Genomic DNA, 27,841 nt, shown 5'->3' on the forward strand with positions numbered 1-27,841 from the left:
TTCCATCCGCGGTTCGTCAATTTCGTTGCCTGGACCCCTCAAAGCTGTGCTTTAGATTGCCCGAGACGTTCTGTTTTTTTTTATCAAGGTTGCATACCGCGAGTCAATCGCTACGTCTCATCCCAATCTTGATCGACCGAGTAACTTAACTGTCCGTGTCTCCTCTGTGATGCCGAAATATCAGGCACTATGCGACCGTTCGGCCACGTGATGGTTGTCCGAAGAAATCGCGCTAGACCTAAATCGGCCACCCCTCCCCCTCACGTCATAACCTCCGTGCCAACCGCCGACCTCACACCATGAGCCATGAGGATTCAGAAAACCAGCCCGGCGACATTTGCTACTCCGTACCCCTACAATAACATCTGGACTGCGATCATCGCCCCGGCGCCGGCACCTGCTGTGGCACCTTGCTCGCCCACGACATGTCCCCGCCGGCACGTAATTCTTCGCAGGAACGAAAGCATGCAGGAACGAGCGTGGCCTCATATTAGGCACAACACAACCCAAGTTACACAACCATGTTCCACGTAAGACTGGTCCTGCTGGCACGAGCCCACGTTATCACAGAACCGACTGATTGATTGCCACTGGACCACTGGGCTCGTGCAGCCACACCCCGAGGAACACCTCCACCTGCGCCTTCACAGAGCGCGATCCGTGGTCCTGACTTCTCAGGAGTGAGTCACGATACTCCGTACCGCCCCTCCCTCCAGTCCTGGCCAGGACAAGACTAATCGGCACATCGTCAAACGCCTCAGGCTTGTGGAAATCCGCGCGGCGCAACGCACCTTTGAAGGCGCCTACGTGCGTACTGCTCTCGGGCAATTCTCCTTTGCGCTGGTCATTGTCAAGATTTTCACCGAGGAGTTCTACGCCATTGGTGCTCTGTTTGCCGTGTACGGCGTGGCCGTGTTGCTCGTGGCCGCGTACCGACGCTATCAGGGCAATCGGCAGTTCTTCACTGCTGAATCCTCTGGTGGCACCATTCACAGAAAGTTCAAAACTAGCGGTGATACGGTCTTGCTCATGACGGCGCTGAGCTTAGGGGCCTACACCACCCTTTTTGTGCTGACCTGGCGCTTGGTTTCATGACCACGTCTTCATGCGGCTTCGTTGGTCCTGGACCCCATGTTGTTTCAACTTGAAGAATGACGTACTGTACCTCGATCCGTGTGAAACATCGGGCGGCGAAACAAAGGATCACACCGTTGGTACAATGTATATTTTCCCCTATCGACTATTGTATATGCATGTATCCTTTCAATAGTGACCCAACGCCGTTTGAATGATTTCTACTCCAGAAAAATTTCTAAACATCAAACCTGAGCGCTTGTTCCGTGAAATGTGATGTGTATAATTCCAAGGCCATTCACGCGAATAAATCAAGCAGTAGATCGCCAATATCAACCCGCCCGGGTCGGTCCCCACTCAGGCCAAAATGCGCATTCCATCAGTCTCCCCTCGACCAAATTGTCCCTTGGATTCTTCTCCTTGCTTACGAGAAAATCTTTTCATTCCGAAGCTCTATAGGCGTGAAACATTTCGTCATCCCCTTCGCCAGAACATAAACGGTGCATTCATGAGGCGATGAATCAATTCGTGACAGTGCTGCAAGCTTCCATCGTCCGGTCGACAGGTATCATATTTTCTTCCTTGGCAGGAACGATCGGATGTTTCCAAACAGCACTCAGCTAGTATTTAACCGTTGTCTTCATTTCTGAGAGTCTTTTGTCGTGGATCCATGGGTACATGTTTGTCGCGACTGCCCGTCGAGGCACACGTGCCTGAACACCAGTCGTAAACAACGAGTGCAACGCGCGAAGTAGTTACTGGCAGAGTATGGAATCCGCATTTCAAGGAGTATGCCACCAATTTCAGGTCATTGTCGTAGCTCTAACATCAATGGTCGATTCCATCAAATCAAACTTAGGTGGAGTAATATACACCGGATGGAGCTTGTGTGACCCCTGGTGTCATCCGTTGATCCTCCATCAATATTGCTTGATTACCATCTGGTGTGCCATACTGCCAATCCGAAGTTGAACCTTGAGACGCCAGAAGTTGTTGCGACTGCCACGGACTCACACCTGGTGCAAATGTTGCCCCGGGTAGCACCTGGGTTGCGGTGCATACGCCAGTCATCGGATTGCCCCCAGCCACGGTTGTCGGAAAGGGCGGATACGCATCGGGAAAATTGGATTGCCGGCGTTCGTATCCTTGTGCTTGAGTCATTTGGATGAAAGGAACTTGCGGGTGGCTCCCGCTGCTTTCGCCGCTGTATGATAGCGATCTCATTGGTGTTGGAAACTCTCCCCATGCCATTTCGTCGTGCGACCCGGCCTCTGAGGTTCCAGACGTCCAAGGTATTGAAGCAGAGGATGTCTGCGTGTAGGGAGAGAACTGGCCACTGATGGGCGACTCTGTTGGATACGCATGCCATGGCATTGCCATCTCCTCGGGTTTCGAAACGCCGGTCGAGCTCATATCCGTTGATACCCAACCTGAAGTCGGCTGATTTGCGAAAGTGTACTGACTGCCAGCAGGCATGCCATTGGGCGAGACTGCATGATAAAGCGCATGAGTGAGAAAGTCCGGGGACCTCTACGAGCAATTGGGTACTTACCAGTAGCATCGGAGGGGAAATAGTCGGCGTTCGCTCCTTGGGAACCTGACAAGTTGACGCCGCTTGCTATCATACATGATGGTGTTCCTGCCGGGCTTCCGGTACCAACGGCCGGAGATGATGAAGCAGATGACGCATTTGGGCCACCTGCTTGCCGCGACGGTGCTTTGGTTCGTGCGTCTGCTCCCGGCTGCTGATCAACGGGATAGAAGCTGCATTCTTTCTTCAACCGAATGCAATTGACGCACCGATTGGGGACATCTGGCGACGCAATACATCGAATTTTTCTTCGTCGACAATGACCTTCAGAGTCCACGTCAGCACAAGAGAGATGAATGGGCCTTCCACTGACGAGGGATGACGAGGGATCAGACATACTGCAGGCAATGGACGTTCTGTGGTAACCAAGCTTGTTGCGCTTCTTCTCACCAGTAGACGAATGCTGCCCTTGAGAGTCGACTGCTGCTTGTTTCTGCAATCGCGCCGCATCCGGAGTACTGAAGGACCTCTTGAGCACGGCATTGGGGCTGTTGGGCCTCTCTGGGGACCCCATGTTTGATTTCTGGTTTTCCTTTCGAGACAAAAGTGTCTGCAGAAGAAGTAAGTCGCTACCTAGGCCAGTATTCAGTGGAGAGGAGTCAACACTCACCTGATCTTCTGAGGGCTGCGTCAAGTGATAGGCCATTGCTCAGCATCCAGGGCTTGATTCTTTCTTGACAATTTCGGTGGCCCGAGGTCCCCTACAAATTCAATACCCAATATCCGATCTCCCCAATTCAAGAATGGCCATAAATTGAAGTTCCGTTGCGATTGATAGAAGGAACCTCGCAGTATGCGTACTCAAGACGGCCGAATTGATTCGCAACACCGGAGCTTTCGCGCAGGCCCCTTGTCCGTATTCGGGTCTAATGTTCCAATCTCTTGGGAGGCCTGAAGCGTGGGAAAAGCGCAAGGTGACCGCTGACGAGATTATTTGATACTTTAAGACGGTTCGTACGCATGCAGCCGACGATTGCCGTGATCTTGAGAGGTGAATTATGACGGCAGTAGAGGCCACCGACAGTAAACAGGGAATCCAAAGATTGTGAAAAGACTCGTCATAACCAGCCACAGCGCCTATTGTATTAGCCCAGAACGTCCTGAATGAGTCGGCACTGGTTTTGGACGTCCGCTGAGCTGCCCAGAAACAGTGCCAAGGGACAGCGGTACAGCCGAGGAAGCGTGTTGCGATATACCTGGCACCGATCTGGAACAGCCCACGACAACAAGGACTGCGGGAGAACAGTCTTCTTTCTTGCTTTTATTTCCGCGTCGCCGAGTCGCCCTTATACCACGTCTGAACGAGCTGAGTGGGTTGTAATGCAGCTACTGGAGCACCCGGCTCCGAAATTTCTGATGGGTGACAGAAGGGAAGGCGGTGACTTGCTGGTGCCAGGCTCGGAGGAGAAATATTGGCGGGATGTCTCTTATTAAGCGTCCTTCGACTGTCTTTCTTTTTCTCACCTGTGGACTTTGAAGGCGTGGCGTGTACCGGGGTGGCAACGAAAACCTCAGACTGTAGCCAGTCACTCTCAGTCAGGTTTTTCTAGTGGAACACTTGCTATTCCATTAGTGCTGGAAAATCTTGCCCTGTCATGTAGGACCATGGAAATGCAAAGTCTTGGAGGCCAATTCGGATCAACGACAATGGTCAACCAAAGCCAGTACATGGGCTGACCAATATATTTGTGAGTGGGAAGGAAAACAAAGGACAAGGTCGCAGGTTGGTCACAGGTGAATAAGTTGCTTGCTCGCCTTGGTTGCTCACTCGTCTTGGTGCCTCAGCTCACTTTGGCCAGGTTTACTAGCTTGCGAGTGGCGGCAAGTATTGACTCTCTGATGGAACTCTGCTGCTGGGCGGGGGCGAGAGATATTTTTAATGAAGCAACAAATGGCCCCCCCCGGGAATGAAATACAGATTGTGAGGTTCCCTGCCAAGTGACCGGCGGTAAGAATCAGTCCGAATCGATATGACTAGTGAGTCTGGTCTTTCTAAATCTTGCCTTCGGTATGCAGGTCCATTCTGCGTCCACATTTGACAATCATGACTGCCATTCAGACATGGAACATGGAACTTCCGTATATCTCGTTCTATCCTAGGAATACCCAGCGTATCTTGGTGGAGACCGTTGAGGTACTTCCGATGAGTATTTGTGGACCCTGGTTAGAAGCATCTCTCTATCCATATTAAGCTTGCTCCGTACTCCCGTCGTAGTTCGTGGCTATCCATGTATTAGTGCGAGACGGGTGCTGGTGGATGAGTTGATCTTGAGCTTGAGCACGAGCACCGAGCACCGAACACCGAACACCAGCATCAGCAACCTTGGGCAGGGACGACAGCTCGCTGCCCGCGAGAGTGCTTCAAGAAACTTTGAGCCTCGCCCCTTGGTGGCCAATCTCTCTGCGGTGCCAGCACAAAGTGCCAAACCTCCTCCACTAGCCAGAAAAGGACTGGAACACAGTTGGGGGCTGGAGACGAACGATGGCAACAAACTTGACAAAACGAACTGTTGCATCTGGCAACGGCGCATCGGCGCATCGGCGCAATCTGCACCGTTACCGCGGCTGTACCTTTCGATATAGCGTGATATGTCTCTTATATGACCGCATATTATCGAACAGTACCTCAGTTGGCCGACGGGGACTGCCTGGTCGAGTATAGGCCCAGTCGTACGCTGGATCGGCAATGTACACACCTCGGCCACAGGCAATGATTGATATTCATGTAGGGATGAATGAAGATGTGCAGAAGTTGTTCTTGTTCCACATCTTCCCCAACAGGCCATGCGTTGGGCGGCTCCAGTTTGCGAAAGGCTGCTTCCCATGTTGTTCACCATATCAAGAGCTTGTCAATTGGATGGATCCTGGCGGGAATCTAACAACGGCGCCTCGGAAGCACCCTGCGGCCTTGCCATTTCTCACATCGCTTCAATCACTGCTTAGCCGCCTTGGGAGTGGTTGGTGGTCCACAGCAGACCGGGCTTTTTGTCGATGATTTTGGTCTTGTTCTCAACCACGGTGTTGCCCAAACAATCCTTGTCCTAGCGATACCGACAGGCTCATGTCTGTTAGAGCGAAGGCCCGGAATCGAGCACGACCATCTCAGCGTGAGCACTGACTTCGTCCCTTGCCTGGCACAGGCTGTCCGGCCACGGCTATTCCAGCTACACGATTTCCAGGCTAGTACGGAGTAGCAGTACCTGAGTCTCCAGGTCAAGTCTTAATTTGCTGCATGCATGCAAGCAGCTTCTTAGCGCCGTTGAATGGGTCACTGATTCCCAGAGGACTAACCCTGGTTAGGGTAGCACCGAAAGGCTTGGCCAACAGCCGTTGCGTCTCGAGAAAGGTTGCCACACGAGGCAGCCCTCTCTCTAGTCAAGAGACAGGCAGGGCATGATAATAAAAGACGAATGGGGCGGTGCTCGACTGTTGCCGATAGTGGCAGGTAAGTTTGCGATTGCTCGTCTGTCGGTGACATGGCGAATTAGTACCGACTGGACAAGGTAAATTTAATCTTGCTTCTTGACGCAGAGTTGGACGACCACTGTCGCCATATCCCCCATCTTGCTCATGTGTCCAAGGGGTAGTGGACTTGGGGGGGGGCGCATTCCTGCGTGACTGAGGCCAGAGCGACATCTTTACCCTTCAAACACACGGTCCGCACGCCGCTGTTCTCCAGAGTGTCCGTTGATGGCTAGTCCGAGACTCATTTGGGCGGGGGAGGGGGAGACATGGAATGTAGCCGTACAGAATATATGCTGCTGGTTGCCAGACAGAGTTCCAAACACATCCTCCAATGAAGCGCTTATAATAAGGGTCGTCTTGCAAGGCTGAGACAACGCTGATAGTACTTCAGTCGAACCCCCATGTTGCCTCGACAAGTGGCGGCGTTTGACTGAGGGCTATTGGGACCGGTTGCAACAAACCATCGTACGAGGTTTCCGAAGTACCAGAATTTGTCTCTGGTTTCCAATCCAGAGTCGACGCCTCTGTTTCCGTTGGCCCTAAAATTAGAGTACTCCGTCGTCAGCCTACGATTCTTCCCTGTAGATTCAATGAGCCACGAGCATGCCCGGCATATTATATCTTGTACCCAGATCGCGGCTACGAAAGCTGAGTTGCATCTGCGCCGGCAGAGCTGCGGCCTATGCGAGCCAACAATGTCTTTGTGATAAAAGCATCGAGCATCGAGGTTCCCTCGACAGCTGAAGGAGCAAATGCGGGCCAACTTGCCATATTACTTCGGACCATCACCAGCAATTCCTCACCCCTCGGCCGAGATCTGACAGGCAGGGGAGGTTGCACGACAATGACTCCGTACTTGGGCCTCGATTGGCACAGTTTTTGGACTCGGGAGGGGGGGAAGGGGGTCCCGCGTCCAACGAGCCCACGAGCCCACGCCACAGGTGCACAACACATCGACCAGGTCCCAACTAGCCGCAGATGTCATCTGGTCTCATACGTCTCATACTGTCTGTCCTGTGAAGGAAAAAAATTAGGAAGAGCCAAGTCCTAGTAGACGTTCGGGAGAACCGGGAAAGGCATCCGTAATGCGCTAACGCTAACGTCGGCGTGGTTGTGTTTGCGAAATCTCAAGTGCCAGTCAGAGTTGCTCTGGAGGTGGAGAGGAGAAAGACAGTTGACGCACCAGTCGATTTGGATGCTCGAGCCCACCAAAGCCAAAACCTAAGCCCCATCCAAAACACCGTCCTTTTCGACTTTTCCTTGAATGATCTCCAAATCCAAAAAGACACCGTGGTGCTCACGGCTCTGCTTTGTACGTACATGCTCCCCGTCTGTAGTCTGCCCTCCGCAGCCTGCAGCCTGCAGCCTGCACTCTGCACTCTGCACTCTGCACTCTGCGCCCTCCACCCGGCACTCCATTTCCTTCTTCTCCTTCTTCTTTCTATCCATTATAGTTCCCCATATCAATGTACACAACCTAACCTATATTACCGAAATGCTAGCACAGGTCTCGGTCTCGGCACAGAGGAGTGCGGCTAGGAACCTTGTGAGCTTCCATCCCCACGCGGCGAACTTATAAGGGCTCTTTTGCTAGCCTGCGCGAATCCGCGGAGCCAGACGCATGTGTTCCCTGAAGCCACGGCTATCAGCTACAAGCATTCTCACTCGTTGACTCGTATGTTTGGTCGCCGCGCCCAAGGGCTTTCCTAACACTGGCAGATGCTACGGAGTACCGAGTACGGAGTACGTGTGGAGGGAGTACAGCCACCACCCACGGTCACGAAAGAGGCCAGTCGTGCCAAGCATCAAATGCCAAATGCCCTGCGGAGGCAGTTGGGGACGATCGATACCTTGTGCCTTGTGCCCGCTCCTACGATTCGACGGATCGTTGACTTCGCTGCCGCCAACCGCTGTATGAGACGAGAGAGACAGACCTCCGATGCCTGACAGGTCCGCTAATATGAGCAACTCTCTGCTGTGGATCTTGAAGAACCAGCAGCGACGCCTCCTCCACAAACTGTTTAAACATTCTGTATGCACTCCGCACATGCTACATACATGGACTGCCCAGGTACATGCCCCGTACACTTCATCACTCTGGCTGCTAAGCTGTGCCAGTTGTCCAGTCCTGCCCCAGCAACTGAATCAGTGACGACCTTGCCCAGCTGAGGGAACAACCATTGCCTTGCCGGCCTCGTTTGTCTCGCCTGTCATTGCCCTACCCGTCCAGGCAGGGTACACGATGCTCGTGGGTTTCAATGGTACGGAAAAAACGCTCACACCGGTCGATCCACTCCAGCGACCCCCAAAATGCAGCCTTTCATGTATGTGGACGCATCTCCGAGGATGGATCCAACCAGGCGAGCGAGTTGCATAACTCGAGTATGCCAAACCTTGTCGGATTCCTTACGGGTGTCCACTTGAACCAGCAACTTGAGCTCTTGTTCATATCAAGGGTTCATTATATGCCCACCTTCTCGAGGACGAAGAACGCGACCGTTACGGCGTAGTATTGTGCATACGTGCACGACCTGGTCTATGATGCCAGAGAAACATCATCGTGCCTATACATGATGCACTTGGCTATTCTAGGTCGAAACGTCACTCGACCTATTTATCAAAGCGAGAATGGAGAAGTCCACATCATAATATGTGGCGCTGCGGCCTTTTTCTGCGAGAACGGGGTTTGGCAATGCCAACCAGGATGCTGGTTTTATTCTCCGAAGCCGAAGCTGCCTCGCCTCAGCAACCTGGACACCCTTCCTTATATCTCGACGCACAGATTAGTAGCTAGGCACGCCAATCAGTGTCATACAAGTCGATTCCGCAGTGCATTCATATGCGGATTCTATCAGTGGCTGCCTGGATTGTTCTCGAGAACCACCACCCGACGGTCGTTCACTCGTGGTAGATATCTGGTCACGTCACCCAGCTTTTACAGGCCCCTTAATCCCTGGACCTTTGAGAGCAGGAACACAGATCGTTCCGGATGTCTGGTTCTACAGCGTTCGAGGCACCATCCATGCCAGTGACTATCACCGCCAAGTTGGCGCGGCGAGGATTTACTGGCTGTTTTGCTCCGACTGACAGACCGTCATGAAGTACGGAGTGGCCACGCAGCTGTCCCAAGCGACAAATGCCAGGTCGACTTGGGAGCCAGTGGCTTTGCCGACTTTAGAATATTCCACTGCAAATCCATCCAGCCTGGAATTCGTTGCGACGTCTCCTCTGCAAAATGCCCGACATATGAAATGAAGCCCGCTGATCCCTGCCAGCCCTGCGCTTGCGCTGCTTCTCAAGCTCGCATGATTGCAAAGGATTTCCGCGCCTCCCAACGCAGCGGTAAGAAGATAGAAAGGCGGAGAACAAGGCCGACGCAAACCATTTTCGCCTCTCGGTAGTATCGGATGGACCATTCTATTAGGAGTGCATGTGTACATACTCCATGTTACGCTAACCACCAAGGTATACTCCGTATGTGCAGTACCACAACGGAAGGCGGCGTGCGGCGTGCGGCGTGCGGCGTGCGGCGTGGATGGTTCCCCAGTCAGCAAGTCTCCATGGGGGGAGAGGATGGAGAAGATTGATTTCATCACTCCAAATATCCGTCTTATCATCAGTGTGTTTCCTAGGACTAGGCAATGCCTCCTCGATCGTTCCACGCTAATTAGAATCGTCAATATCCAGACCATTTCTGACGACATGCATGAGATCCACTCCGGAGAGACTCCGCTCCCAATATCCTGACTGGCGGCGATGGGGATGACTATGGCTTTGAAGCGCATTCTCCGCTGGTCTCGCCTCTATGTCCTGTGACTCCTGTCCACCTGTCAGGACTCGAGCGTCAGGAGTCTTGTCAGCAGCCCACAGATGCGCAGGGCTGGCTGGTAATTACAACTAGTCCCTCACTGCTAGATCAGCCAACCAGCCGGTCTCCTCGTCACGGATGTTGGATGGCACTACGACGGACTGTACTGCTGCGTCAGCCTCAAAAGGTAGCAGCAGCCCACACATATGTCAGCTCTGTGCGAGACACAATGCCCTATCGGTTCTTCAAGGGCCTTTCGACCGACAGCAAGCTATGGCCGCCTGGGGAATGCCAGGATTAGCCCCGATGTATGTAGTACACACGAAATTTGCGTTGTGTGGAGAGCACTTCATCAGCTCCTAATTCTAATTTAGGCCAAACCTACCAGCAGTAGCCCACATCGTCAACAAAATGCCACTTTACGCCAACAATTCGTCACTACCCGTCTCTCTGTACCGGTCTTGGCAGTATTGGCGTGTTCCCCTGAGCCACATTATCACAGCTTTCGTTCGGCATGTATGCAAAAAGTCTTGGTCGGTCCTCAGGAAAAGACTCGCTTTCATTCCTGTGTTGGGGGTAGTATGATTCTGGTACCACTCGACAAAGCTTTTTGGATCTCCTCCAAAAAGGCGGCATACCCGTCGGAGCATTTCGCGCCAGCGTCACCTCATATCAGATGCAGCTGTCTGATCCGACAGGCTGGCTGTGAATCTGCACTCTAATCCACACTCAGCCGCTGAGAACTTGGACCGTTAACCAGACTGGTCAGGGTTACCTTACCACCTTGAAGGGTACCACAGGGAGGTCATTGCTCATGTCGGTTGATGTTTCACAGGGCCCCCCTCGCCAGCACCGTCGATGTAGAAAGAAGAAAAACGCCGCCTCATTGGTAGCCAAATTCACATTGCCATTGATTAGAGACCATTGAATCTGGTCAGAACGTAGTACAAACACATCGTCAAGACTCAACGAGAACCAATATGGGGGCTTCAATATTGCACGACATGCCAAGGCCTAACCTTTGGCGTGGCAATACGCACGTAGCTACCCTCTGTCCGTCAACGGTCTGGTGTGTTTTGGAAAAACACAAGTCTCCTTGATAGGTACTCACGATTTCGTCAGGTCATCACTAAAACCTGGCATAGTGCCGATTGTTACCTTGGTGTGCCTGGGTATGCTCTGGACTTTGACTGTGAGTGTCTATGTGGAATTCCACACTAGGCAATGTCACGAAAAAAATCGAAGCTCTAGCCGCGATGAACGGGCGCTCGCTCAAAAAGCGTGGTTTGGGTACCCAAAATGTCTCACTCATGTCCTTATATAAAACATCTGTATGGAGCACGTCCCGCGCCTAGATCTGCATGGAAACATTTCCAACACTCATCTGGCAGTGGTAAACATACCATGTACATGGGCCTGTCAACATGCTACTAGTACATACCGGCATGTATGTTCGCATTGTACAGCCATGGTTTGTTTGAGACATTGTACACGAGATTCTCACTGCGGTGAGTGAGGACATGTTTTGAAAAAGAAATTACACGCCCCGGTCGTCGTCAGGCTGGGCTGCATTTGGTTTTCGCCACATAGGAAGAGGTGGGAGAGAGGCAGATGTGCCAGCGCCAAGGCGCTAGGACAAGACATTGCTGCGGTATTCTCGTTCAGCAACGCAAACGCACGTCAAGTGATACAAGTGAAGTCGTGCATGGCTGTTTGGTCCGGTGATCACATGGCGATGAAGTTCAACAATCGGTCCTGGGTGCTCGGTAATCCGTGATGCCGCCACAGCAGGTCGCGTCAACTTGGAACTGACCTGCAGCATACCACCCGGGAAAAGGCACGGCGTATTATCATCTGCCATATCTGCTGTGGAATAGACTCAGCGGTATCAGGCAAGCTCTCCTATTGGCCCTGGCTGCTCCTGGCATTTAACTCCCATCCACGCTAGTCTTGGATATGTGCTGGGGTTTGGTTGCAGGAACAAATGTGATGATAGTACATCGTTATATTGCCCCTCAAACTGTGTCTAATTGAGGGACCATACTACCCGTCTCGGGAACATGGGCACCACTTGTCCTGGCAGGTTGGTTCTGTTCGCCATCAACGGCGGTCGATTCGAGGTACAGACAGGAGTCAGAATCCCTATGTCAGTCAGCCTACTCCGTACTATTATCACTCCGCAGCAGCTCAATAGAACATGCAAATAGACAACTCTGGGGAGGGAGAGTGCTAGTACTACCATTGCGCGCGGCGACCTGCAAATGACGAGGCGTCTATGGCGAAGCAAGCCAGTCATGGCGGGCCAAGCCAGGCGCTTCTTGACTGACTTGTATGTAGAGAGACATGGTCAAGCAACGCTCTAGGTGGTCACAGAGCACAGGCTGGGGCCAGTATTGATCAGCCTGGGCTGCCGTTGGTGTTCATGATGTACCCAGTACGGACAGATATCTGGAACCTTGGGATGGAAGAACACTGTCGGTTCTGGTGGTGCTTGTGGTATAGGGTAGTTGGATGGCATGGCAAGGGAACCATTTGTCGCAAGTGGAGATTTTCGCCCGCACCGTGTTGATACTCGGGGCTGGATGGGCTATGCACAGTATTAATGAGAAACCCCACCCCAGGAAAGTTCGCGACGTGAATGGATGCACGTCAACGAACAAGCCAGCGACGATCGTTTGTGAACGGACTGGGCGCGGTTGAAGGCTGTCCGGGCGCAAGAGTCCCCCAACCCCCCCAGAGACGTCATTCGCAGCGGGACAACAACCCCCCTCTACAATACCAGACATATCGACGACATCCAGCCCAAACCCCGCGGGTACAACAACGGGGAGAGTCACCAAGGACAAACCGCCATGAGCGATCTGCAGCGAGCATGGGCTAAGTCAAAGCTTGCTCTTGTACCGGAACACTTTTTGGTGATGGAGGCGGAGGAGCAGAAGAAGGCGGAGGAGGCAGAGGAGACGGACCAGGCGGACCAGGAGAACCAGACTGGAGACCAGGTCCCGGAGCTACCAGAGCATGTGGATGATGATTCCTCCTCGGCTTCGTCAATGTCTTCAACTGGCACCATTGTTCCCACACCTAGCCAACGATTGTTTGCTCGCCCCCAAAGGTGTGATTGAATTTGATTCTGCCGCTCTGCCTATCCTGTATTCCAACGCCAACCCATGCCTTGCTGACTGAAACTAGTGTCGCTACAGGAAGGACGTTGGAACCGATACCCTGGACGGCGTACTTTGAGAGGCAGCTTTACATGCAACGCGGCGATGCTCAAGGGGTGGTCGCTACCTTTCACGCCTATCTAACGTCTCCGGTAGACAATGGTCCCCTGTTTGTCATGCACCACGGAGCCGGCTCGTCAGCGCTTTCGTTTGCTGTGGTGAGCTCCGAGATTCGGAAGCGGCTTCCTTCAGCGGGCATCCTTGCCATTGATTGCCGCGGCCATGGGTCTACGGTGTCGCCAGATGACACAGAGCTAGACCTTCGTCTGGCTACCTTATCTGCTGACTTGTTCTTCATGATTCAATCCACAAAGGAGCAGATGGGGTGGCACCAGATGCCCCAAATCATGCTGGTTGGTCATTCGCTGGGAGGCGCGGTCGTGACAGACCTGGCCTTTACAGCCAAGTTGGGCACGTGCCTACTTGGATATGCTGTTCTGGATGTTGTAGAAGGCTCAGCCATGGATGCCTTGCAGAGCATGCAGACCTACCTCTCTACTAGACCGAGTGGGTTCGCAAGCATCGAGATGGCAATCGACTGGCACATACGGTCACGTACGATACGAAGCTCCGTATCGGCCAGAACGTCAGTCCCCGCGCTTTTGAAACGAGAGGATTCGGCGGAAGGCTCTAGACCATGGAGATGGAGGACCAACCTGGCGACCACCCAGCCTTTCTGGGAGGACTGGTTTGTGGGACTGAGCAAGAAGTTCCTGGAAGCAAAAGGCGGCAAACTGTTGTTGTTGGCAGGGACCGACCGCTTGGATACAGAATTGACGATTGGTCAGATGCAAGGTAAACTCGAATTTGGGTTCGGAGCTGCTTGTGCTCTTCGTGCAGCAGAAAAGTGTGACAAGAGCTAATAACGACGACGGTATAGGCAAATATGCGCTACAAGTGTTCCCAGAAGCTGGCCACTTCATCCACGAGGACATTGCGGAAAAGACCGCCATCTCTTTGGCGGACTTTTATAGGCGAAACGACAGGAGCGCACTTGTTTTGCCGCCCAAAGTATCCGACTTACTGAGACAGGGCAAGAAAGTGTGACGGCCGCGGAAGTGGTTGCTGAAAATACAAAAAGTCATCAGAGGCCACATGTCACTGTGTCAGCGTGTGACTACCAAAGCTGCTTGTGCAGTAACGCCTTGGTCGGTTCGAGGAAACAAGCTCCGAGGCGAAGCCCTCATGACTGGAACTGCGTGAAACGAAACCTCTCGCTCGTTCCTGCAACTGAAACCGGCGCGTTCTAGTGGAAGCATAGATCTATCCAGCAGCAGGTACAAGAAGAAGCCAAGAGGAGTTTCTTTCTTCCCTGCCTTCGGGACTGGCACATAGCACTACTTTACGGCCGAACCCATACTTTGACCGAGATGATCAAAGCTTAGCTGGGGGTCAATGGTATCAACAGGGGACCGTTCATTCCATCATATGCGGAGGGATTTGACGGTCTTCAAGCGAAGCTGCGAAATGCTGTGCCAGCAGCCGGCACTTTTAATACCTGGGGCATCCAAACACCGACGGCTAGTGCGTGACTCTGAATAAATGCGCGAAATGACGGATTTGCGAATGAGCTTCGTTCCATGGGGGATACTATTGATCGTCGTACTACCTGTCGGGCACGAACACCGTCGGCTGCCAGTCCGACTGTTCCAGGTGGCAGGTGTGCGTGCAATGCAGTGCCAGTGCCAATGCCAATGCCGAATCCGCACCCCGGCGACATGACGTAATGACTGGCAGGGCTGGGGGTGCACCGAAACGCGGACAAATATCACGCGGGGTGATGACCTAATCTTGTTCACTGCAATGACTTGTCCTGCATGTCAAGCTACTGTGATAGTTACTATAATATATTCGCGCTACAAAGCAGGCAACTCACCTGGGCCCATGAGACGAAAGTACACTTCTTCGTACCTGGCAGGTACGTTCCTTCAGGCACCTGGGCAACCTGGGAGTTTTTTTTTTTTTTTTTTTTTAAACTGGTCCCATTTATCCGTTAGCGTCCGATTGGACTCTGACCCTTGACTCCCAAGTCTCCACGATCCATTTGACACAGCCTTGGCGTGCGAGTAAACATGTTCGGCGGCAAGGGCGGCCCCGCAGTCTCCCAGCCGCCCATGTCAACAGGTCGACAAGTTCTCCATCATGAACGCAAGTCTTGGTTGCTTTGACCTCGCAACTGTGTTGCGCTGACCGGCTGGCCGAGTAGCTGGCAGCTGAACAAGGTCTGACGGGCAACCTGGGGGTCGATTCCCATGGCACTTGAAGCCGTGTCGACCAAGAGGCTGATCCTCTTTCCATCCGTCTCGCGGACAAAGGGGGCACTTGGGGGAGTTTGCTGGCCCGTACACAGGTAGCTTGTACATGACGCTAACATGCTCCGAGGTAAGCAGCGCACTTAAGTTCTGGGTACTCGGTACTGGGAGCATACGCGGGGCAAGTGATGGAGCGAGTTTGATCGTCAACCAACTTGATCCAGGATCCCGATGGATCTGCCGCCAGCGCCCGTCCATGTCATGGCGCCAATGCAAGCCTCTCTCTCATTGCGCCCGTATTTGAAATGAATATTACTTGGATGCCGGTGATAGTCCTTCATTCAACGGATGCATGGCTGGCACTGGCATTTGGAACGTTGCCATGGCCTTCCTGGTTGACGCTCGACACGGGGCACCACGTCAGCCGCCTGCCGCCTGCCAATGATGGCCGAATACTCCGTACTCGGTACCTTAGTCAAGCCTGTTCGTTGCCAGTCAGCACGGAGTAGATCTACGGGCTCCGTACGGAGCACTCCGTACCTGGATACCAGGTACCTCGGTAGGTACTTACCTAGGTACTTAAGCTAGTGGGTACTCCCCGGTCCATCAAGTCTCTCGTCTTCGGCAACCTGTCGGCTGCGCTTTTGCTCCTCAAACCTTGTCCCGCTCCCGCCACCTCGTGTCCGTTGCGCATCTCTCTTGTTCAAACACCTAGGATTCGATCCCCTTCTTTGCTATCTGTCGCGACGCTTAAAAAATACTTACCATGAAATCCTCATTCATCATTCTAGCCGCCGCTGCCGCGTTCGCAGCCGCGCAGCTCGATCAGCTCGACAAGATTCCGCAATGCGCCGTACGACTTCCCCCCTGGTGTAACCAGACCGGACTCGTCTTGAACAATTATTACTATTTTTTATTTGCTCACGTTGCTAACACCTCATTGGTTACAGCAACCTTGCGTCTCGTCGGCCATTGACGGGACGAATATTGCGGGCTGCAAGGCTGCCGACATTCGTTGCGTCTGTGGAAACAAGGACTTCATTGCTGGCATCTCCTGCTGCCTCCAGAAGAGCTGCAGCCCCTCGGAAATCGAGTCAACCATCAACTTCGCTAACAAGCTGTGTGCTGCCAGCGGCGTCGACACTCCCAAGCAGCTTGTCTGTCCTTCTGGCTCTGGCTCCCCCTCCGGCGCAACCCAGACGAAAAACACCAGCCCTACTGGCAGCGGAACTGCTGCCACTGCCACTGCCGCTGCCACTCACACTGGTGGTGCTGCTGCTGCTCCTACCTTTGGCAACGCGGTTGGCCTTGTCGGTGCTGCCCTGGCCTTCGCTGCCGCTCTCTGAAATTACCCTTGACGTTGCACGAACGAGTCCCATCATCCACCTAGGTATCTGGGCAACTGGGTGGATAGTTGGAAGAGAACTGGGCGTACAGAAAATAAGTTTGTATATTACAGTCTCATAGCTGTTGAGCTTGAGTTTGGTGTGTACGAGAGCCGATGTACATGACAATGATTTCCTGTATCCTGGCGAACCGGCCCAGACTGTCCCTCTAATATGCCGGTCTTCCATGGCGGGCCAAGATATTTTTTTCGACTCAATTGTTACCTCGACCGCTGTGCTACTGCTTCCAGCCCGGCATCTTGGCGTGTTAGCATTGCCAAGCTCACTCCCTCGCGGAGCAAGCCTGTAAGCTTTAAAGCATGCCCAGTAGTTCAAGTTGTCCATCAGTGATGGCCTGACCAAAAGTGCCTGCTCACGACTGTGGAGCTCCGCGGCGCTTCCTGGATAGGATTAGAATCAGCTGGTCAGCGCCCCGCTGCACTGCCCGCTCTCCTGTGACCGGACCTGTCGAGCCAAAAAACGGGAGTGGCCACACCACACCCCACTGACATCAGAGACCAAACACACAGAGCTTCCCTCCTCTGACATGGCGGCTCTTCCCGCTTACTTCTTCCCTTGGCCGTCGAAATTTGTGCCTAGGCACATCCCAAAGCCAAAACACCATGACGCCGCCGGCAATCATTGCGCCTTCTATTCTGTCTGCTGACTTTGCTCAGCTTGGTGCCGAATGCGCTCGTACCATGGAACATGGCGCCGACTGGCTCCACGTCGACATCATGTTTGCTCGTCCAATGCTACCCAGCTGCCGATTGCAATGCCCTAATCAGGATACAGGGATGGACACTTTGTTCCCAACATTACATTCGGAGCTCCTGTCGTTGCCAAGATCAGAAAACATGTTGACAGGCCCAGCGAGGGTAACGGTAGAGGCACGTTTGACTGCCACATGATGATTGCAGAGGTAAATACCAGTTGGCGAGAGGACGAAGGGTCTCGACTCCAATTCTTGAAGATTGGGCCACGGCTGACGGGTTTCCTGGTTGTGTTCATAGCCCAAGAAATGGGTCCAGGAGTTCAAGAAGGCCGGCTGTGACCTGTATTGCTTCCACTATGAGGCGGCATTTTCGACGGCTGCCGAGAGCCCTGAGCAAACGTCCGACAAGAACACCAGCCCCAAAGAGCTCATTCGGTATATTCACGATAGCGGAATGCTTGCGGGCATCGCCATCAAACCAGGCACGTCTGTTGATGTGCTGTGGGACATCTTGGAGGCTGCTGATCCCAAGGAAAAGCCTGACGTAGGTCATACCCCGACAGTCATGGGGCTTTCACATTCTTGACGAGCTGTGTTGCTGACGATTTCTTTGACCCAATAGATGGTCCTTGTCATGACGGTTTACCCTGGATTTGGCGGCCAAAAGTTCATGGCGGGTGAGCTCCCCAAGGTGCAGGCTTTGCGGGCGAGATATCCCGAGTTGAACATCGAGGTCGATGGTGGCTTGGGGCCTGGAACGATTGACCAGGCTGCTGATGCTGGGGCCAACGTTATCGTTGCTGGTAGTGCCGTGTTTGGCGCCAAGGACCCGTCCGAGGTGATTTCCCTGCTGCGAAAGTCGGTAGATTCGAGGGCTGGCAGACTATGAGCGTGCTATGACGGATGTCGTTGGGCCGACGTGCGTGTACACGAATAGACAATAGAATGACGGACGGAAGACGCAACCGCAGAGTCTAGTGCCCATACATGATATCCTTTGGTGACGGGATCCTGTCCGTAGGCCACCGCGAGAGGCGACCAGACACACAAAACTGCAAACTGCATTTCCAAAAACAACCACCCGCGTGCAACACATGCTGCGGGCTGAAACGAGACCAACCAATGCCTGCCTGGCGTCAACACGCATTGCATTAATGCCGGCCATCATGGAAGCGGGCCTGGGGGGCAAGTATCACATGGATAGTACGGAGTACCGGTCGGCAGTGACTATTTGCTGGCTGAGGATGGGCCAAGCGTCTGTCGGGCGGTTTCTCGATATCTAAGCGCTGTACGGAGTAATGACATGCAAAGCCAGACAACTGGGCCTGACTGTTGGTGGGAATTCTTGCTGGTTTGATGTCTGCGTGCCGACGATTGGCCCTCAATCAACGGATCTTGCGACGGACGACGGCACCAAGGTCGCCAAGCGCATCCATTGACGTCCACTCATCCAGCCCATGATGGAACATTTGAACGTGCAAGTATTTTTATATCAACGTCAACGTTGACACGGTGGGACGGCAGACGACTTCGAGGAGGTGGTGCCACGGTCCAGAAAATTTTCTGGATTCTGACGGCATTGGCCCACCAAGACGCTCTCAGCTGGGGAGAGAAGCGCGGGCTCTTTTTCTTATTTTATTTCATGATCCCCCAACCCCCCTTGCCATCTATCTCACTCACACCTGCCACGTCAACTTGTGTACTCTGTCAAGGGCGCAAATCGGCATGATCCGCATGGGAAATGAAGAGAAAGGCGGAAACCGAGGCCAATGGCGAGCAGCCCAACGGCAAAAAATCCAAACCATGTACGCTCCCCGACGTGAACCACCCAGAGACCCGTCCGTGACAAATGAACTGACCTCGTCTCCCACGCAAACAGCTCTCTCGGACGAGGGGGCGCAGAAGCGGTTCCGAAGCGGCCTGTTCGACAAGTCCGTGTTGGACTCGTACACCCGTGAATATGCCACTTCTTCACCGTACAAGCACGCTGTGATCCATGAGCTCGTCGACGACAAATTGTTGCGCTCTGTGCGAGACGAAGTGCGCGACAACGTACAATTCACCCCCAAGGAGACCGACATTTACAAGATTCACCAGTCCGGAGACTTGGCCAACCTGGATGGCCTCGACGACGAGTCCTTGGCCAAGCTGCCGTCTTTGTTGGCCCTCCGAGACGCCATTTACTCCGAGACGTTCAGAGACTACGTGTCCAGCATCACCGGCTGCGGCCCGTTGAGTGGTAGGAAGACTGACATGGCAGTCAATGTCTACACGCCGGGCTGCTTTCTGCTCTGCCACGATGATGTCATTGGCAGTCGCAGAGTCAGCTACATCCTGTACCTGACCGATCCCGACAAGCCGTGGCAGCCGGAATGGGGCGGTGCTCTGCGCCTGTTCCCCGTGCAGGAGATTGTGGGCAAAGATGGCGAGGTTGCCAAGACGCCGCTGCCCGACGCCGTCAAGGTGATCCCACCGGCCTGGAATCAGCTCAGCTTCTTTGCTGTCCAGCCGGGCGAGAGCTTCCACGACGTGGAGGAGGTGTACCACGCCGAGTCCAAGGAACAGCTCGACGAGGACAATGGACGAGTTCGCATGGCCATCAGCGGCTGGTTCCATATCCCCCAGATCGGAGAGGAGGGCTACATCGAGGGTGAGGAGGAGAAGAACGCCAAGAACAGCAGCCTGATGCAGCTTCAGGGCAACCCGGCGCAGTACGACGCGCCCCAAGCCAAGCCCGTCAGGATCGCGAACCCCACGTCCAGCCAGGGCGATTTCGAAGAGGCCGACTTGGAATTCCTGCTCAGGTACATCGCGCCGACGTACCTGACGCCCGACACGCTCGACCAAGTCTCGCAGCACTTTGGGGAAAACTCCAGCATCACCTTGTCAGACATACTGTCCAAGAAGTTTTCCCGGCGACTAAAGCACCACATCCAGGAGCAGGAGGAGCAGGCCCTCCCGCGAGATAGCAAAGCCATCGAGAAAGCCACGCCCTGGAAGGTGTCCAAGCCCCCTCACAAGCACCGCTACCTGTACCAGCGACCCAGCGAACCGGACCAGCTGCGCACGTCACAGGAGGAATCCCCCATCACTGAGCTCCTCGACATCCTCCTGCCCAGCAGGCAATTCCGCCACTGGCTCCAAATCGCCACGGGGTGCACCGTCGAAAGCCACGACCTTGTTGCGCGCCGCTTCCGCCGCGGTTCCGACTACACCCTCGCCACAGGCCACGACGGCAAGCCCCGGCTCGAGATCGGTCTCGGCATGACGCCAACCACCGGCTGGGGAGACGATGACCAAGAGGCCAAGGAGGAGCCCGAGGCAAAAGGCGAAGGCAAAGGCAAAGGCAAGGCCAAATCCGTGGAAGAACCACCATCCAAACTGGCAGGGGAAGACGACCAGGTCGGTGGCGTGGAGATCTACATGGCCGGCGACGACGACGACGTCGACGACGAAGATGCCGCCGTGTACAAGTCGTCGAGTGATGACGACAACATCCTCTTCTTCCAGGCTGCGTCGTGGAACAAATTGACAATCGTGCTGCGGGACCGCGGCGCCCTCAAGTTTGTCAAGTACGTTAGCAGGAAGGCCAAGGGCGACAGGTGGGATATCTCCGGCGTCTTTGAAATAGGAAACCTCGACGGCGAAGATGGCGACGGGGACGAGGGCAACGGTGAGGGTGCCGCCGGTCCTGCGCTGGGCGAGTCGGGCGACGAGGATGTCTTCAATGGGTTTTCGGACACGGAGGGAAGCGAGTCCGATTAAGCGGAGCGGCGGTTGTGGAAGTGGATGTACGAGCTAGATTGATCACGAACTAGGGTAGGGTATGTATGTCGGGGCTTCTGAATCCTCTTGATATCTGCTACATTCTGCTACTATACAAGACTGTGCGTTCCGTCTTGGGGGCTCGCTTTCAGCAGCTTCAGCCTTTTCGCTTTTCACGCATTGTGCATATCAACACTGCGAGTGCGAATGCCCTGCGTGCTGCCGGCGGGCAGCATGGACGGTGCGTGTCAAGTCAAGTTGGTTGCGTTACAGGCCGTATCCGGGGGCCGGGAGTATGTGAAGTCTGCAAAACTGGGGCCATGCACGTCGAACGGTCGACCGGCTCAGGTCGGGCTCAACGAATCTTGCGGTACGATGGCCAATGCTGACCGCAGAAGCTCGGTCAGGCTGTCTGCTTCTCGCTTCCGCCCCGACCGCGTCAAGTGATTGACCGTGTCGTGGCCCAGGAACGCAAGCCACGGTAGGGTGCCCATGCCTCTGATGCTGCTCCATTGAATCCTGTCGGGGTTCAGCCTCGCCACTAGCTTCCGGACCTTTTTCCTGTCGCCGAACAGACGCAGGGCCGGCGCGTGGTCCGGATGCGTCGGGTGATGGAGGTGGAGGTGCGCCTTTTCGATCTCGACAGGCGTGGGGAGCAGCTCGGCGGCGGCCAAGTGCGCGTCAAACAGCCTCTCCGAAGGGGCGTCCCGGGTGTATGACTCGACGGTAGAGAGCCAAGATACTGAGCGCCAGGGCAGGACGAGTATTTGCGGCAGGAGAGGGCTGCTCCTGTAGAGCCGTTCGGCGTCCAAGATGGCCGTGATGGCTGCGTCTAGGTTCCCGTGTTGCGGCTGACTCTTGGTGCGGACAATCTGGGCGAGTAAGAAGGCGGCGTGATTGACCCGTGCGCCTGTCTCCCAGCAGAGGCTTGCGTCGCCGACGGCCCGGGTTATCCATTCCCACGCGATGCTTTCCAGACCTTCTGCGACGAGCAATGGCGTCAGGGCTCGGACAAAGGACAAGTTGTGGAGGAACGAGAGTTTCGACTCGGCGCCGGACGATCTGAGCCACCGCACGACGCGTAGTGCCGTCTGCGAGGAAGACAGGTCTTGGGGGGCGTCGGATGCGGAGAGCAATTGTCGCTTGGCCACCATGCATCCCGTGGCGGCTGTGAGCGTCATCATCCCCTTGGCTACGGCGTGGTCGAACACGTCCATGGGATCTCGCCTGGTCGCGTGGAGCTTTTCGGCTTGCGAGGGGGAGCCGGCGCGCTGGCTGTAGCTGAAGAGCGGGTTGGAGAGAATGGACCTTAGATGTCTCGTTGCGGCCGAATGTCGAACAGCGTCGTCGGGATCCGTGACCTTGGCTACGACTGCGGCGCGCTCGAAGCCAATTCGGCCGTATTCGCGGTCGAGGTGCCGTCGAAAGGACGCCTTGAGGCCATCCAGGAGCTTTTGAGTCTGTTGCTTCGACAACCCGGCTGGTTCGTGATAGCCCGCGAAGAGGTTGCGGAGCGCTCGGGCAGGTTTTGTCGGAAACATGGTGGGCTCTGGCTTGATCTCAACATGAGGAGGCGCAGAGGGGGCTGGCTCTGCCTACGGCAGACTCATGTCAGGACTTGCTGCCCTTGCCGGGCGCAATGATAACTGTGCCGCTCGACTGGATGTGATGACGTTTGGGCTGGTCGGTGGTTATCAGCCCGCGCGCTGGAGGTGCTGGAGTCTCGAATTGGCATCACGTGATGAGTCGGGTTGACTTTGGCTCTGGCCATTGAGAGAGCGGGGAGCTAGTGTGGGGCTGTCAATGTCCGTCCCTTGGACCCGAGGGTCCTGACTCTTGCCTCAGGACAGCCGAAATCTTGGCATTGGTCAAGCTCGCGGCGGTAAGTCAGGTTGTAGGACGGGAGATGCAGAGCGAGCAAGTGAAGACTTGGGATTTAGAAACCAGTGCCCTGACGCATTGGTTAGGCCGGCGCGGTTTTGGCAACTGCTTCATGAAAAACGGCAAAACCCGTACTCGTGCAACCCCCCGCTATTAAAAGGCTCGCCAGGACTCGCCGTCTAATAGACGCGTACGGAGTACCGTTGGCTTGTACGGAGTATCTGACTAACATTATACATAGGGACTTGGCGAGCACCAGAGACTGGACCGTGACGACGCGGAGCCCCAACTCAAGCCCAAAAATAGTAAGTTGTGCCGAGATGTGCCAGATCAGGGTGATGACCGGCTCACCTTCACCTTGTATGCGCGGCTAGGACAAAGGGCTGGAAAGCGTCATGGCGCGCGCTTCAATGGGTGACGGATTGTTATATGGCGGAGTAACTTACCTACCCTGAGGACCGTGGTCTCGAGGTACCTGTCATGCCTCTTCTTCCTCCCCGACGCCGTCCCAACGTCCCAGAAGCCCTAGCTTGCATACTTGAGCACACACGGCAAGGGTTGGCAAAAATACGAGACACCGGGCACGCCCCCGAGTGTGCGCGCTGCATGAACATACTCGGTAGATGCTGTATCGGGTACCCAGGTGCTTAAGTAGTACCTAGGTACTTAGGTACGGAGTGCGGAGCATCTGCGCTTCAGCTGCTCGGGCACATCTCCTTTGGTGCTTCGGTGCCAGCGCCCCAGATCTGACCAGTTGGCCGCTGGGAAAAAAAAAAAGAAAAGAAAAGAAAAAGGCCGGCCAGCCAGGCAGTTGACAAAATCGCAAGTGCCCGAGTGTGCTGCTGGACCGTTGGGACCAGTTGACCCCTGCAGCGGTGGCCAGGCGGCTTGAGGCGCCTGGCGCACACTGGGCCTCGCACTGAATGGTTCCCACTTGGCCGTCTTCCCGCCAGACTTACAGACCACTTGCGCACACCTGCGCGCGCCCAACCCCCCCCACTGCGAGTCTGGCTGGCTGGCACCGGCACTGGCGCTGGCGCTGGCGCTGGCACATGGACCCAGCCCCGACTGGTGGCTGCGCGTTGCCCTTCTGGTGGCCGTCAAAGTCAAAATCCTTCGTCAACCACACCCGGCCCTCTGTTGCTTCCGGGGAAAAACCTCGTGCCTCCCTTAGCACTTTCACCATCCCCAATCTCCTTCTCCTCAGCAACGCCCATCGCTTCGCAACTCATTGCCGCGTCCTCATCCACGGGACTATCTCTTCGTTTTGGAGCTGGCCAATAGCCGCCTTACTGTGTCACTTTGTCCCTTTTTATTCTCCTTCTCTCTGCAGAGGGCCACCTGATCAAGGCCGCTGCATCCCTCCAGAGCTCCAGACCTCTCTCGCCTCAGACCATTCCTCCGTCCCACGCGCCACACCACAAACCATCTCCATGTCCGAGGTCGCATCACGGTCGTCCGCCACGCGTGGCAGAGGCTCTGGCCGAGGCGGTAGAGGAGGTTTCGCCGGTCGAGGCGGCCGCTCCAGAACCAATGGCGACAAGTCAGACCACAAGGACGAAAACCTCGGTGCATTCGAAGACGAGGGCGAGTTTGCCGAGCTGCGCAAGCAGTACGGCGATAAAACATCTGTCATCCGCGAGATGTTCCCCGACTGGTCCGAGGCCGACGTCCTTTTTGCCCTCCAGGAGACAAACGGCGACGAGAACGAAGCTGTCGCACGTATTGCTGAAGGTGCGTAGTCCCCTTTTGCACTTGAATTTTTCCCAGCTTCTCAAAACTTGCTCTTGCTCTGCCGCCGCCTGCCTGCCGTCAATTCGTTCCATCATGATTCGAGCACATGTCTAAACAACCAATGTACCGACCATTTCCCCATGTTCCGCCCGCCGTTGCCTCGTCTTTTCTTTGCAGCCGTCCTGTTCGAGCTCTTCACGCTGTCGCGGTGCAGTCTCCAAGCTGACTCTGTGCTCCCTGCATAGGCACCGTCTCCCAGTGGGGCGAGGTCTCAAAGCCCAAGAAGACCATCCGCACAAAGGCGAAGGAGACGACGACCGCTGCTGCCGGCGAGCCGGCTGCGTCAAGCTCGCGATCTGCTCGTGGCGGACGGGCTGTCGCTGAGGCCGGCCGCGGTCGAGGCCGAGGTTTTGAAAGAGGTGCTCGTGGTGGCGCTGGCCGTGGCCGGTCATCCCAACCCAGCACCAACGGCACTCGTAACAAGGAGAACCAACAGCTCTCGGTCCCAACTGAGGAATCCCCAGCATGGGATAGTCCCAAATCGAAAGATGACAAGCTTGAGCTCAAGAGTACTACTGCCGACAAGTCTGCTCCTGTCGAACCTGCCAAGCCAGCAGCTCCCGCAGCCAAGACGTGGGCCAGCATGCTTCGTCAGTCGACCGCCCTCAACCCCACGCCTACTGCTCCCAAGGAAGTTCCTGCGTCGAAGCCCGTTGACCTCGAAGCCCAGCCTGTACCCGAGCCTGTCCCCGCCGAGCCCGGACTTGTTGAGCCTACAGAAGAAGAAACCACCCCTGTGGCCCAACGAGCCGTTCCCGTCCCCGCCTCCGCCTCTGTCATTGCTACTGAACCCGAAGCTACCCTGCCACCAAGCAAGGACGAACTCACCGAGACAAATCTTGAACAGGTTGTTGACGCCTCCAATCCACCCGCGACTGGCACAGCTGCTAGCACCGCTGCTGACTCTTGGGACCCGCGACAGAGCCCCATTAGTTCTTCCACCACCCCCATCTCGGCTGCTCACCACCAGCACCAGGCTCAGCGGACTGCTGCAAGCGGGTATGCCGCATCAGCGATCAAGGCAACTACTGAACGGTCGGCTCGTGCTCCTAGCTTCCAACGACGAGTTTTGGATCAAGAAGAGGCTGTTCGCATGCCGGGCAACCGCGAGGTGGATCGAGCTGCTGTTAAGTTCGGAGCTTTCAGCCTGAATGACGGTGACGAGGATGTTGATGGCGAGCGTGAGGAAGCAGAGACCCGGGCTCAACCGCCGGCGGACTCCCCTGTTGCTCATCCTCGTGCTTCTCTTCCTCCGGTTTCTCAACCTGTCGCCGTTCCTGAATCGTTCTCTCAGAAGACTACTGGTATCGTTCCCTCAGCCGTCACCGGAGCTGGTAAGTCCATATTTGTGCTCCTTTTCTACATGAGCGACACTGATGTAAAAAAATCATCCGGTATAGTTCCCACCGCTCCCGCTGCCGCTCAGGCCTCTGCTACCACTGCAACTCAACAATTCGGTCGATTTGTGCCCCCAGACTCTGCCGCAGCCACTCAGAAGCCTCTCGATCCCTTCAACGCTGCCCAGCCTGCGCCTTCCTCCCAGCCTCAGTTCGACAGCTTCGCCACCCAGACTACGCAACCCCAAGCTCAGCAGCCTGGCGCAGCTTTTACGTCTACCCCATCCGACTACTCCAACTACTACACTGCCAATCAGCAGGATCGAAACACCTACAACGTTTACGGGCAGCAGTACGGCGCCCAGCAAGCTGCTCATGGCCAGCACGACGGTGTTTCCCAGCAGCGTCCTTTTGCCGGCTACAATGTTGCTGACAACCTTAGCCAATACCCGCAGAGTGGCTCTCTGCACAATCAGCCTAGATTTGGTGGTTCGAATGAAAGCCAAAACAGCGGCCACTCAACTCCCAATCCCGCAGCTCAAGCCCAGCAACAAGGCCAGCAGGCTCAACAGGCCCAGCAAGCCCAGCCGTCCCAGCAGCCTCAGCAGGGAGCACCTGGCTCGCAGCCTCAGTCTCATGGGCAGTATCCTGGATACAATCATCCTTATTACAGCAACCCTTACTATCATCAGTACTACTCTGGCTACGGGCAAGGCGGTTTTGGTCCTTATGGCGGCAAGGGCGGAATGTATGGTCAACCTTATGGAATGTCCCCCAACGCGCCATATGACCATGCGTCGTCCCCTAGCACTTTTGGCGGCCCATCTTCGCTTCACCGAGATAGCAGCCTTGGCTCTGGCCTCGGTGAGTACGGTCGCGCTGCGTCTGGCCAGGCGGGTAGCCAGCCCGGTTTGGGTGGCAGCAGCTTCGGCGGCGCCCACGAGAGTTTTGCTCGTGGCACCTCTTCTTTCCAGTCTCAAAACCAGTCTTTTAACAGCCAGACCCAGGCCCCAGCATCTGGCTCCGCCGACGACTTGAAACACTTCGGTGACGCTAAAACGGCCGCCTCTGGGCCCTCCCCTTCTCTAGCGGGCGGACCTCGGCCCGGATCTGCTACCAACAACGCCCCGAGTGGCGGCCAAAGCGGTCTCCCGCCTCCTCAGAACTCCCAGATGGGCGGCGCTTATGGCGGATATCCAAGCCATCTCCAGGGACACAACCTTCATGGCAGTACCTATGGAATGGGCGCCGGAGCGGGGGCCAGCCAACACGGCAACACTCCCTATGGATCTTACGGACAGGGCTTTGGCAGCGGCGGTTACTACGGAGGCGGGCAGCAACAGCGTGGCGGCTGGGGCGGAAACTACCATTAGTGGGGTAGGAACCGTGATCGCGATGGAAAGCGGCGAGGTAGATACCGCCCAGATTATGGCGAGCGAGGAATACGTGTCAGGGAACGTGAGGAACGCATGATGAGAGAGCTCGGCCTTGGCTTACCGAATCCCTGAGATGGTTGTCTTTGTGTGTTTTATAACGAAGCATGGGAGGGGAAA

At 55.2% G+C, this 27,841-nt stretch overlaps 8 protein-coding genes across 8 annotated transcripts; 6 read left to right on the plus strand and 2 right to left on the minus strand.

The window, feature by feature from the left end:
- Positions 1–521: 521 nt before the first annotated feature.
- On the plus strand, positions 522–1,095 carry MAM_01874 (uncharacterized protein; the record flags this gene model as incomplete). The annotated part of the gene is made up of 3 exons (XM_040820673.1): positions 522–530; positions 613–680; positions 762–1,095. 3 exons carry the CDS (start codon positions 522–524, stop codon positions 1,093–1,095), a joined length of 411 nt encoding a protein of 136 aa, XP_040681016.1.
- An 834-nt stretch (positions 1,096–1,929) lies between these two features.
- MAM_01875 (Fungal Zn binuclear cluster domain containing protein) lies at positions 1,930–3,311 on the minus strand (the record flags this gene model as incomplete). The annotated part of the gene is made up of 4 exons (XM_040820674.1): positions 1,930–2,564; positions 2,627–2,929; positions 3,005–3,215; positions 3,276–3,311. The coding sequence occupies 4 exons, from the start codon at positions 3,309–3,311 to the stop codon at positions 1,930–1,932; spliced, it is 1,185 nt and encodes a 394-aa protein (XP_040681017.1).
- Positions 3,312–12,790: 9,479 nt separating this feature from the next.
- On the plus strand, positions 12,791–14,206 carry MAM_01876 (Protein phosphatase methylesterase, eukaryotic; the record flags this gene model as incomplete). Its single annotated transcript, XM_040820675.1, has 3 exons — positions 12,791–13,050; positions 13,128–13,954; positions 14,040–14,206. The coding sequence occupies 3 exons, from the start codon at positions 12,791–12,793 to the stop codon at positions 14,204–14,206; spliced, it is 1,254 nt and encodes a 417-aa protein (XP_040681018.1).
- A 1,971-nt stretch (positions 14,207–16,177) lies between these two features.
- On the plus strand, positions 16,178–16,757 carry MAM_01877 (Extracellular membrane protein, CFEM domain protein; the record flags this gene model as incomplete). Its single annotated transcript, XM_040820676.1, has 2 exons — positions 16,178–16,264; positions 16,362–16,757. 2 exons carry the CDS (start codon positions 16,178–16,180, stop codon positions 16,755–16,757), a joined length of 483 nt encoding a protein of 160 aa, XP_040681019.1.
- A 662-nt stretch (positions 16,758–17,419) lies between these two features.
- MAM_01878 (ribulose-phosphate 3-epimerase) lies at positions 17,420–18,400 on the plus strand (the record flags this gene model as incomplete). The annotated part of the gene is made up of 4 exons (XM_040820677.1): positions 17,420–17,535; positions 17,592–17,718; positions 17,810–18,055; positions 18,134–18,400. The coding sequence occupies 4 exons, from the start codon at positions 17,420–17,422 to the stop codon at positions 18,398–18,400; spliced, it is 756 nt and encodes a 251-aa protein (XP_040681020.1).
- A 914-nt stretch (positions 18,401–19,314) lies between these two features.
- On the plus strand, positions 19,315–21,276 carry MAM_01879 (2-oxoglutarate and Fe(II) dioxygenase domain containing protein 1; the record flags this gene model as incomplete). Its single annotated transcript, XM_040820678.1, has 1 exon — positions 19,315–21,276. One exon carries the CDS (start codon positions 19,315–19,317, stop codon positions 21,274–21,276), a length of 1,962 nt encoding a protein of 653 aa, XP_040681021.1.
- Positions 21,277–21,620: 344 nt separating this feature from the next.
- On the minus strand, positions 21,621–22,817 carry MAM_01880 (uncharacterized protein; the record flags this gene model as incomplete). Its single annotated transcript, XM_040820679.1, has 1 exon — positions 21,621–22,817. One exon carries the CDS (start codon positions 22,815–22,817, stop codon positions 21,621–21,623), a length of 1,197 nt encoding a protein of 398 aa, XP_040681022.1.
- A 1,773-nt stretch (positions 22,818–24,590) lies between these two features.
- On the plus strand, positions 24,591–27,661 carry MAM_01881 (UBA-like protein; the record flags this gene model as incomplete). Its single annotated transcript, XM_040820680.1, has 3 exons — positions 24,591–24,891; positions 25,137–26,285; positions 26,352–27,661. The coding sequence occupies 3 exons, from the start codon at positions 24,591–24,593 to the stop codon at positions 27,659–27,661; spliced, it is 2,760 nt and encodes a 919-aa protein (XP_040681023.1).
- Positions 27,662–27,841: the final 180 nt, after the last annotated feature.

The sequence above is a fragment of the Metarhizium album genome (assembly GCF_000804445.1).
Source record: "Metarhizium album ARSEF 1941 chromosome Unknown scaffold_3, whole genome shotgun sequence".
NCBI lineage: Eukaryota > Fungi > Ascomycota > Sordariomycetes > Hypocreales > Clavicipitaceae > Metarhizium > Metarhizium album.